The 12,330-nt window shown below is 40.3% G+C and overlaps 1 protein-coding gene across 3 annotated transcripts in view; it reads left to right on the top strand.

The window, feature by feature from the left end:
• Nucleotides 1–12,330, top strand: part of tncb (tenascin Cb) — a 65,360-nt gene that overhangs the window by 32,586 nt on the left and 20,444 nt on the right. For all 3 annotated transcript variants that reach the window (XM_051894881.1, XM_051894882.1, XM_051894880.1), the window contains 4 exons: nucleotides 6,908–7,451; nucleotides 8,721–10,685; nucleotides 11,244–11,507; nucleotides 11,596–11,711. In XM_051894881.1, the coding sequence (XP_051750841.1) occupies nucleotides 6,983–7,451; nucleotides 8,721–10,685; nucleotides 11,244–11,507; nucleotides 11,596–11,711 (2,814 nt within the window). In that variant the 5' untranslated portion in view covers nucleotides 6,908–6,982. The remainder of the gene's footprint in view (nucleotides 1–6,907; nucleotides 7,452–8,720; nucleotides 10,686–11,243; nucleotides 11,508–11,595; nucleotides 11,712–12,330) is intronic.

Genomic DNA, 12,330 nt, shown 5'->3' with positions numbered 1-12,330 from the left:
TTTCTATTTCATAATAGCTATGATATATTGATCTTTTTTGTTGTGTGATAATGTAAATGCCTCCTGGGTTGTTAATATCTCCTCAGATATTTTGCCATCATTATCTTGAGGACATCAGAAGTGCCAACTACACATGGTTGTTGCCTAGATGGGGTGTTTAAATGTTTTATTATGCTATGTGCAGTGTATTCACTGACAGTGCCACTCAGAACAAAGCTGAGTGGGAAACTAGCCTTTGTTTGAACAGCTGTCAGCTCTGTTCCTGGCCTGGCAATGCACTTGAAACAGATATTGTACCCTCTATGTTTTCCTGTAGCTTCTATCTATCTATCTATCTATCTATCTATCTATCTATCTATCTATCTATCTATCTATCTATCTATCTATCTATCTATCTATCTATCTATCTATCTATCTATCTATCTATCTATCTATCTATCTATCTATCTATCTATTGGTCTGCCTGTCTGTCTTTGAAATATGCTCTATAAAAAAGGGGTTATTTTCCTCCACACTTTAAATTGGCCACAGAGGCATTCAGAATAATTTGTTGGCATCAGTGAGCAAAGATTTCCTCGGTAGACTTCAGTGTGTTAAAGTGTCGCAGCCCCAGATGGTTTTAATGGCTGTCTGATGCTAATGTAACATGGCTAGGAAAGCCATGGGCTCAGAGCACAGACAATGTCCCTACCGGTGGCAGCCAAAAGATGAGCACACGTGTCTTGCTCAGAAGTGAGGATCTCTGGTTAGCTGTCAGTGACTCAACATGCTAGAATGCATTTGTCACTATATGTCTGGGATAAGAAGAGAGTTTTAGGTCAGGTTAGGTTAGCAGAAGTTTTAAATTAGGACGTTGTAAAAGAGAAATCTACAAAGTTCAGATTATGACACTTCTGCCTCCAATTTGAACAGGGAAAATATATCTTTTAATTTCCCAGTCAATTGTCTTGTATTTCAGTGTGGGAAAACTGATTTTTCTTTCCAGAAGGTGAAAAAAAAATCCAATAGGGTCAATAAGTTGAAAGAGCTTGTTGCTCAATCCCTAAAGATCATATTGTGATGAAGCTAATTAATATAGGTATGTAGAGTAAGTAATTGGATCTGGCAGGGCCTTTTTTAGAGAATAGCCTTAGTAAATCAACTATACACACTTGATCATGGCTTATCTTTCCTCAGCAAGAGGAAATACACAATTTCTTGTTAGTGGAGAAAAAGCAATTTCCTGTTATACACAAACAAGAAACATGGTAGCTTTTATTCTTTCTAGAATAGGAAAGAATGATCAATGGCTTGCGATTTGGGAAGGGAAAGATGCTTTGTGCTTGTAAAAAAAAAAAAAAAAATGACCGCTGTGTTCAAATAAGTCTTTTTACTCTGTAGCAAATTCACTTTTGGATTAAAATATGGACTTCTATTCTTTGCAGTTCCTGCCAGACCACAATGTCCTTAAGAAAAAAAAAGTAAAACAAATTTTTTTTTGCTAAGACCAAGATGTAAAAGGGACTGTACTATACGGGAATAGTGTTTGAACTTCAACAAATGGAAAGCTCAGTAGTTTGAGCTTTTAAGGTCTGAACATATGAGGCTGCTTTTCTGGCTGTAACAGAGGTTAAGCTAATAAACACGGGGTCACCGGTGCTGGAAATGTAAAATGAGACACCAAGTAACAAATGTTCCTTCTTCATTCCTTCCATCTGGACTTTAAGAGAAAGCACACATGGAAGCTGAAGTCAGGAATTATTCAACTTCATTCCCAGTAGCCTTCTTCAGTGTCTCTGGTCTCAAATGTTGACTGACATGTCCTAAACTTTCCATTTCTCCTTAATCAGCATGATAGAGTTCACCTTTGGCAATGTCACCATAGCTCTATCATGTTCAGTTTGAGTGCTTCTTTGGTGAAAGTGCAGCAATGTCAGCGAACCGCAGGTCCATCAGCGCAGTGCAAACACCTCTATCTCTGCCCATACACCAGACCGGCTTATCGCTCTCTTACACATACACACACACACACACACACACACACAAACCTCCTATCGGTGCAATCAGATCTCCCAGCATCATTAGAGCTCTGTAAATGGGCCTCGACTGTCATGAAACCCAGCTTTTTCATCGTGAAAACAACCTGCATTGCCTTTCACTTATCAGTCTGCTTGTAATCTTATGCCTTTACTATATAGAGAGAAAATAGCTCACGTGAATGTAATGATTGGTAATAAAAACAGAAAATTATGCCGTTTAGGGTTGATTTTAAAATTGAATTAAAGAATAAATACCTTTTAGCTTTGGCAATGAAATCAGATGCAAGATTAATAATTACTTAATCTCATTATTATAAGAATGATGCAGTTGGAAATATAATATACAGTGCCGTGTGTTCTTAGGTTCTGGTTTCACACCTCACTGTCAATCCACAGATGGGAGAAATGCCAAGAGAATGCGTTGGGTGAGAGATCACATTATGTGGCATTTGAGAGACCTTTAAGCTCACATTGCACATACAGCAGTGAGACAGCACGTCTGCGTGTTTATGATTGCCAGACATATTCATTTGTTTGAATCTGCTCGGTGAACCCAGTGCTAGCCGTGACTGACTTCTTTTTGAATCACAGACATGCCAAGCAAAATAGAGTATTGAGGCATAGACACTCATCAGCTCGTTTGAGGCCAGTGGACAGTCACAGTGCACATTCCGCATTCAGTTCACAGTATAAAAAGTAACAGCATGTCAGAGAGAGGAAAAATATCAGTATAATAGAGAAGAAGAACTGCAGAACTATAGAAAGAAAGAACAGAATAAAATGGTAAGTGTAATGGTCAACTGAGCCACTCCTCCTAAATGAGCATTGCTCAGGAAGGCGATGACTTCTAAATCCATTTATGAAACAATAACAGTGGCTGTATACTTTGCCATCGATCCAAGCACACACCATTGAGCGGCGTTATGAGCTAGTCTGGAAATCCATCTCCGTGTTGGATGATTATGAGCTGCTTCATGGTGCTGGTTTCAGCAGCCCTCTGTCTGATTATGACCTTGGAAACCATCCAATCAATAAGCATCTACTTCTCAATGAGAGTTTCACAGTGTACTCATATTTATAATGTTTTTTAATTATGATTTATTAGCGTTTCTTTGGTCTTCAACCCAGACCAGACACCTTTGAGCACCTTTACACAAAGTTTACTGCTTCACTGACTGGATTAAGTATTTTCTCAACTTCATCATATTGATTTTTAATGAAGTTTGACCAGCACCAATGGAGAGATGCTGCAGTGTGTATACAGCATTCCGCTGGGAGAGATGTTTTTTCATCGTTGACTCCTTCCCAGTATTAAACAAACTGTCAGGGCATTTTTATGGCATCTATTAAGGTGAATAGAGTCGAGACAATACCAATTCATTCACCACGGCAGGCGACCCATATTAAGGCGTCCCAGTGAAGGCAAGTGCTTTCTGTCATGGGTGACCTACAAAACTAAGTCTGCTTGATGATTTCATAGGAATAACTGAGGAAGAGTTGTGGTTCCCCTCTGTTCAACAGACTGTGGATAAATGTCATCTCTAATCACTGAATATGAAACTGAACAAAGAACTTTTAAAGCAACCACAGCAACCTGCTGTATGCTGAAGTCAGTTAGATGCTATTTACAGATAATTTTCCATTAACGAGAGATCACCACACCATCAGCCCTTGGAAGACAGGAAGAAAAGCCTTGATTTGACCTGATTTTATTTATTTATTTTATTTTACAATTTTAACAAATTCTGCTCCCTCAGCAGTTGTCATCTAAATACTGTATAATGTGTGACTAATTCTCATCCAGTTTAGAATAATAATATGTTTTGTACTTTGTAATCAGTTTTTGGCATATTCCTTTTATGTTTTATGTCTTTGTAGTATATATTTAATTGCAGCCAAATATGCCTCATTCCCAAACCACTTACATGCTAATTGCTCAATTATGTAAACAGCCACAAACTTCTAATTTAACAAATAGCAAGTAAGCTCATTTGTTTGTGGCACATTGGTGTGGTTGAAGAATCGTTTTAACTGTCACTATATAATTTATGACTTACAAAAGTATTCATTTGGTCTCTGTGTGAGGTATTCTTCCTTTCAAATGCTCTAGTCAGCATTCAGCATTTAGTACAACACAGGACCAATTTAGATCACTGGCACTAAATATGTGTGCCAGCAGGTTCACTCCCCATTGAAATTCCTCTCACATTAGACACACGGAAGCCAACTGGCCCAGCCAGAGTCTGAGAAAGTAACAATGTATAAAAACTAGACCTGGCATGAGAAAGCAGCAGTCACATTGTGTCTGGTTTATCTGAAAGTGCCAGTAAGCAGCAGCATTAGCATACTGCTCTGAGCTCAGCACTGTATTGATGGAGCTCTAATAAAAGAGACTGGCTTTGTCTATTTCTTGTTGTTCAAAATGCAAAAAAATATATAAATCATTTCCAATCTAATGATAATAACTGCTAATTGTTTTCTTAGTCAAGCATATCCATCATTGCTGCCATGAAGCCAAGCTGTCATCATTAAATTACATATTTAAAAAAAAAAAAAAAAAAAAAAAAAATCATTCATTTACAGTCCACCCTTCGCCAGGGGTTAAGGGCAAATTCTTACACAAAGACCAGCTTGGTCCTTCAGAGTCATTTTCTTTCTTCAATTCTTGTGGCAACAAGCCAGGCTTCAAAGTGAAAAAGCCAGCTACCCATCCAGAACTAAAACTGCAAAGCGACTCAAAGCAATTTTCTGCCTATTTTGCTGATTTAATCCCAGGGTTTAGATGTGAGGAACAAGAAGTGGGGTAGGTCCCGTCACCCCCCAGGGTCCAGATCGGGAGTCTCCCATCATCGAGCCCCCCTTAAGCTCTCCATCACAGAAGCGTTCATCCCTGTCTGTCTAATCACGGATGTGCGGCGGTAGTCGTGGGATCCCTCTCGCTGGAGCTCATCTGTCAGTCCCGCTAATCACATGTCAAAGCAAGCTCTCCACTCACTAAACAGATCCTGGCAAGATATTACCTGCTATTGACCTTGCAAGCTGTGGCTTTGGGTCAGCCCCCTGCAGCCATGACAAAATTATGATCTGTGTAACTACTTTGTATTGCATCCTTTTGTGCATGGGTTTGCCTTAAAGAGATATTTCACCCCAAAAAAATATATTTCTGTCATCCTTTACACCCCCTCATGTTGTTCCAAACCTGCAAGACTTTCTGTGTGAAGACAAAAAATATAGAGTATATAAAAATATACAGAATCTTTTAAAAATCAATTGAAAATTATTATTTAGTTAAAGGGATAAATGTGATTGAATGTTGAAAATGGCTATATAAGGTGAAATCTGGAAAATGCACACATAAATGTTCCAAATTTGACATAAATGTTGGGTGTTTTATGGTATTGAAAAAGTCAGCACTTTTGGAAGGTGGTTATTTCCATCTTAAATGGATCCCATTTGGTTTTCATAACATTCAGAAAAACAACTGTATGGAAAACTGAATCTGAAATCCTGTAATTGGCAAATATGTGACCATATGACATGCACATCAGGACTCTTTAAACACAGACATCCTCAATCTCCATTCTACAGCACAGTAACATGCTTCAAAAGGTTTTAGAGCTGTTTCCATTTTATTTTAATTAAATTTTTAACAGACCAATGCGCTTAGTAAGTGACAAGCCTCCTGGGCCCTGTAAAAACGATACTTTTAACTTCTTTTAATGAGAAAAGTATTGTGTTTTAATACAAAACTCTGCTTCTGTCTGGAGAATGGTCAAAGATTGCTAACTTTTATGAGAAGTGTGAACTCCAAACACCCACGCTAGCGGAAGCGCTGCAGATGGTCTCCTCCGCGCTAGTATTAATCTGTCAGCATGGGCTGTGGGCAGAGCGTCAGAGAGGAGAGTGCGCTCCTCAGATTCAGGTGTTGCCTGCTGTGTGTCATGGCAGCCTGTCGTAGGAAACGCTGCTGGAGCCCTAGCTCCTGAGCTGAAGTTTGCCTTGCTTTTATTGGCCAGAGTTGATCTTTGTGGAAGCCAAGGCAACCAAAACCTGAGTTGTGCTTAGTGTCTATCTTCCCTGCAGTGTTGCTGACTGCTAAATTGTTTTGGAGGTTTTTTTGGGGGAAATTTTATTCTGAATACGAACACTGCCTGGTGTGATATGGTTTGCTTTATTTAAATATGATTCATTCTAGCTGGAAAGGTCGCACAAGTCAAAAGTTAAAACATTTCCCATTTCTTTATTTCTATGGCCATTTAGCATCAATTGCTGTGAGAAGTCTATGGTATGAACACATTTTCTATATATTGTATCCATTATGATCACAACTTGTAATAATTGCTTTAATGAGCTGATTGTTTACATGATATTATCTAACTGCATGATTTGTATTATCTAAGAACTGTACATTCTGACATATGGACATTACTTTGACACAATGACCACTAACAGATTACTGTACATTGTAATGTCGAAACATGCATTTTCTATAAAGCTGCTTTGGAACGATATGTATTGTGAAAAGCGCTATTGAACTGAATTGAGTTGAATTTTTTTGTCTTTAATTAATATAAATTGCTTATTTTATTATTATTATTTATATTTTATTATTAATATTGATTTACATTTATTTTGATATTTATTAATATTATTTACATAACATTTATTGTCTGTATTTTTAAATTGTGCTTTAGAAATACTGCTTTTGAAGCATATTTGAATTATGTTTTTAAAATTCATTAAACAGAATTTTTCATCATTGATGTAATTTGTTTCATTTTCCATTTTGTATGGGTAAGTGCAATCAGATCTGTTCACACTGGAAATGCAGTGAAAGGAAATGTGCACATGTAATCTGATTGACTGTTCTAATTTAATTTTTTTTCCAGGTTAAAACCCACATCCAATATCTTGAAACAGTTTAAACATTCACACAAGTAAGAAGAGTCCTGTGAGATCAAATCATGGGGATGCGAGGTCTGCTACTGGCCTCTGTGGCAGTAGCTGTTTTAGTTCATCTCTCTAGTGCTGGCCTGGTTAAAAGAGTAATAAGACACAGAAGAGAATCATTGTCACCAACCACTGAGAACTTGACCCTCCCAAGTCCTGACCAGCCTGTGGTTTTCAACCATGTGTACAACATCAACGTTCCCTCTGGATCCCTGTGCTCGGTAGACTTGGATTCACCAGGAACAACAGAAATGAAGCCAAAATCGGAACAATCTGACCAGCACATAGAACACACCATGGACGGGGAGAATCAGATTGTTTTTACACATAGGATTAATATTCCCAAGCAAGCTTGCGGTTGTGATAACCACATGCCTGACATGAAGGACCTCCTGAACAGGCTGGAAATGCTGGAAGCAGAGGTATCCAGTCTAAGGGAGCAGTGCACCAGTGGAACAAGCTGCTGTGGTGCTCAGGTTGCAGGTGAGGCCAAATATAACAGATACTTTGGCAGTCCATTAGGAGGCTGAGTCTCATTACAAACGTATTCGAAAGAAACATAACAAAGCTGAATAACTTAAAGCGATAGTTCACTCCAAATAAGTCATCACTTACTCACCCTCATTTTACTCCAAACCTGTATACATTTCTTTCTTCTGCAGAACACAAAAGAAGATATTTTAAAGAATGTAGTTAAGCAAACATTTGGGTGACCTTTGACATTCATTGTGTAATAGACAAAAAGAAAAAAAAACTGAGACTTTTCTCAGTATATCTTTGCTTATGTTCCACAGAAGAAAGTCAGTCAAACTGTTGTGGAAAAACATGAGGGTAAGTAAATGATGGCAGATTTTTCGTTTTTTGGTGAACTATACCTTTAACTTTTGTTTTAATAAATGTATCCACTATTTTACATAACACAAATGCATATAATGTAAAAATATAGATTTTTATTTTTCTTTCATACGTGGTAGCCCAAACGAGTTTTAATCATTACATGAATGTTAGAAGAGGCTGACAGGAAAAGGTTACACTTACTAAACTGACCAGTTAAATTAATATTCAAATGACTCAACTCGGTTTGCTTCCGTCCAAAAAGCGGCTGAAAAAGGCACAAGCTAAATGAAATTCGCCTTCTTTTCGCATACATAACCAATAACTGTCAGAGGTAACAATTCAGGGCTTTCTGTATCACATTAGTCTGCTTGTGGTGAAGAGAAACTTTAAAATTTAGCAAAAATGTACATAAAATACAAATTAATTAAGGATCCCAAAACATGAGACTTAATGACAGGTCCATATTGATTAATTATCGAGACTTGTTAAAGATATTAAGTGTATATCATTTGTAGTTTGTATACTTGAGAGTAATTATTACTAAACATTCACAATAAAATTCAAACCTGCTACAGTCTATTATTGGTTTGAACAATATTAATTGACATATCAGCCTCCCCAAAAATTCCTTCTATGACTGCATAGATATAGATATTTTGATTAATTTCATCCTCACAAGCGACTCGGGTCATTGCTTAGTCTTTTATCATGACCTCAAAGTAAATCTGTATAAATGTATTTTTCAGAAGTGGTTTCATATACAAAATGTGTTCAAACCATAACAAACCAATTCTTTTTAGTGATTAGAAAACATACAGCTCAACCAGTGTACTGTACAATTCCCATCCCTACCTAAAAAAAGCATGAAAGTGTTTTTCAGCAGAAGCCAAAAATGACTAAAACTCTCTTTCTCAGGTGAAGTCACAACCAAACCCTACTGCAGTGGCCGTGGCAACTACAGCACTGAGACCTGCAGCTGTTTGTGTGAGCCCGGTTGGAAGGGAGTCAACTGCTCTGAGCCAGAGTGCCCAAACTTCTGCCAGGATCAAGGCCGTTGTGAGGATGGCAAGTGTGTCTGCTTTGAGGGCTTTGGCGGGGAGGACTGCAGTATAGAGCTGTGTCCTGTAGATTGTGGTGAGAATGGAGAGTGCATCGATGGTGCTTGCCTCTGCGAGGAGGGCTTCATCGGTGAAGACTGCAGTTTAACCAACTGCCTAAACAACTGCCTTGGCAGGGGGCGCTGTGTGGATGACGAATGTGTATGTGACGAGCCTTGGACGGGGTTTGACTGCTCCGAGCTCATCTGTCCTAACGACTGCTTCGACCGTGGACGCTGTGACAATGGAACATGCTATTGTGAAGAGGGCTTTACTGGGGAGGACTGTGGGGAGCTTACCTGCCCCAAAAACTGCAACCACCGTGGCAGGTGTGTCAATGGACAGTGTGTCTGCAATATTGGTTACAGCGGAGACGACTGCTCCAAGCTCACCTGTCTCAATGACTGCAATCAGAGAGGTCACTGCTTCAATGGGAAGTGCATATGTGACCCCGGGTTCGAGGGCGAGGACTGCAGCATTCTCTCCTGCCCGGATAACTGCAATGACCGAGGGCAGTGCGTCAATGGTGAGTGTATTTGTGATGCTGGGTATGAAGGTGACGACTGCTCAGAGCTTTCCTGCCCCAATAACTGTCACGATCGTGGTCGATGCGTCAACGGGAAGTGCATTTGCAAAATAGGCTTTGCTGGAGAAGACTGCAGCATCAAGACCTGTCCCAATGACTGCCATGGACGCGGAGAGTGTGTAGACGGCAAGTGCATTTGCCATGATGGCTTTGCCGGAGAACATTGCGGTATCAAGACCTGCCCCCATCATTGCCATGGACGTGGACAATGTGTGGGCGGCATATGTGTTTGCCACAATGGCTTTGCTGGGGAAGACTGCAGCATTAAAACCTGTCCCAATCACTGCCATGGACGTGGACAGTGTGTGGACGGCAAGTGTATTTGCCATGATGGTTTTGCTGGAGAAGACTGCAGCATCAAGACCTGCCCCAATGACTGCCATGACCATGGACAGTGTGTGGACGGCAAGTGTATTTGCCATGATGGTTTTGCTGGAGAACATTGCGGTATCAAGACCTGTCCCAATCACTGCCATGACCGTGGACAGTGTGTGGACGGCAAATGTGTTTGCCACCATGGCTTTGCTGGAGAAGACTGCAGCATCAAGACCTGTCCCAATCACTGCCATGACCGTGGACAGTGTGTGGACGGCAAGTGTGTTTGCCATGATGGTTTTGCTGGAGAAGACTGCAGCATCAAGACCTGCCCCAATGACTGCCATGACCGTGGACAGTGTGTGGACGGCAAGTGTGTTTGCCATGATGGTTTTGCTGGAGAAGACTGCAGCATCAAGACCTGCCCCAATGACTGCCATGACCGTGGACAGTGTGTGGAGGGCAAGTGTATTTGCCATGATGGTTTTGCTGGAGAAGACTGCAGCATCAAGACCTGCCCCAATGACTGCCATGACCATGGACAGTGTGTGGACGGCAAGTGTGTTTGCCACACTGGCTTTACAGGGCATGACTGCAGCGAGTTGACTTGCCCCAATGACTGCCATAACCGAGGACATTGTGTAAATGGCCAGTGCGTGTGTAACAGCGGGTTCACTGGGGAGGACTGTGGTACAAAGTTGTGTCCCAACAACTGTCTGGACCGTGGCTACTGTGAAGATGGAAAGTGTGTCTGCTTTGAGGGCTACACTGGTGTGGACTGCTCTGTTCTGACCTGCCCAGCAAACTGCAATGACCAAGGCCAATGCCTGAATGGAATGTGCATATGTGATTTAGGCTTCACTGGCGACGACTGCTCTGAAAGTAAGTCACTAAATGTAACACTTCACATGTACAGCTTATACTTAGAGTTTTGGCTATTATACTTTCTCAAAGATGAAGCAGGTGTAAATATAAATGACTTAAGGTGTATGTGTATTAAGATTACAATGTAAGTGACATTAACAAAAAAGACTGTTATTTACAATTATATGACAGTTCGTCTTCAGAGAGTCATAACAGTAGCATGAGTAGCGTCTCCAGACAAAATTTGCACCAATAACATTTTTCAAACAGGTTTCCCGAATACTCCTCCCTATCTGCCATTGGTCAGACAAACCCATAGTTCCTCCCCAAACTCAGATAATTGTTTGAGCTAGTGGGTTAGGCATTAGGCAATGTTTACACATTTAAGGAAATCAACCTATGAATGGCTTAGTTGTCTCTGCACATTAAACTGTCATTGGATAAAGTATTTATCTTAACATTTCTCTTTCCCGCAAACTGTGGCACAATATCAAGTTGTTGTTTTCCAAGTTCTGGGTGTTATCTTTTGAGTCAGAGGTTATATAATTAAATAATTTGATATGTTTCAATCCACAGTCTCCCCACCCAGAGACCTTACAGTGACTGAAGTCGACCCGGAAACAGTGGACCTCGCCTGGGTCAATGAGATGCTTGTGACGGAGTATCTTATCACCTATGTGCCTACGGCTCTTGGCGGTTTAGAGATGGAAATGAGAGTCTCTGGTGAAAAGAAGACAGCCACTATTAGGGAGCTTGAGCCTGGCATAGAGTACCTAATCAGTGTCTTTGCTGTCCTGAACAGCAAGATGAGTGTCCCTGTCAGTGCCAGAATAGCCACACGTACGTCACACATCATCTAATGCTTGGGAAAATTGCTTGTTATTTTGTCCTGAGTATATTCTGCTAAGCTGCTCTATCTTACAAACAGATCTCCCTGAACCTGAGGGTCTGAAATTCAAATCGGTTAAAGAGTCTTCAGTAGAGGTTGAGTGGGACCCCTTGAACATCCCGTTTGATAGCTGGAACCTTATCTTCAGAAACACAGTAAGTGTCCTGGCATCACCCATAGGGCTATGATCCAAATGTGTATCATTGCCCTCCTAAAAGTTGTTATATAAAAGGACTGTTCTGTTTGCAAGTCATAGTTTAAAATAAGAAGCTCCAAAGGCGTCCAGTGGAAAATAGCTAAGTGGTGCCACTAAGCAAAAAGCTACTGTCGAGAAGTCTGCGGTTTTGCAAGACAAAACCCTCTAAGAAGCTCCTGGCAACAGCATGAGTGACCATGTGCCACAGACCTGTTATTGTCTCTGTAATGCTTTATTTTCTTTCTCAAGGGCTTATGCAAACTCTAAGAAACAGCACCATTAGAACATGCAAACCTCCCCTACATCCCTCTTTCAAAACACAGCTTGGCAGTCTCATTCACACATCAAGTTTAGAGATGTCAATGCCAAAATAACTCTCACTGTGAAGTGAAACACTCATCCAAGTAGAATCAGCTAAAAGACCAAAGTGTTTACTCTCAGGACACCCTCTCATTACCCTGTAGCTCATAGGAGCTTGACTTTGTTTTCCTGAGGTTGCTTTTTTGATGATTTGTGGTGTTCTTTTATTAACCAACAGAACCTTTGATCAGCGATCTGTTTTCAGATTTAATATATTC

Source organism: Ctenopharyngodon idella, chromosome 5 (assembly GCF_019924925.1).
Source record: "Ctenopharyngodon idella isolate HZGC_01 chromosome 5, HZGC01, whole genome shotgun sequence".
In the NCBI taxonomy this organism is placed as follows: Eukaryota; Metazoa; Chordata; class Actinopteri; order Cypriniformes; family Xenocyprididae; genus Ctenopharyngodon; species Ctenopharyngodon idella.
This window is presented reverse-complemented; position numbering and strand designations above follow the sequence as displayed.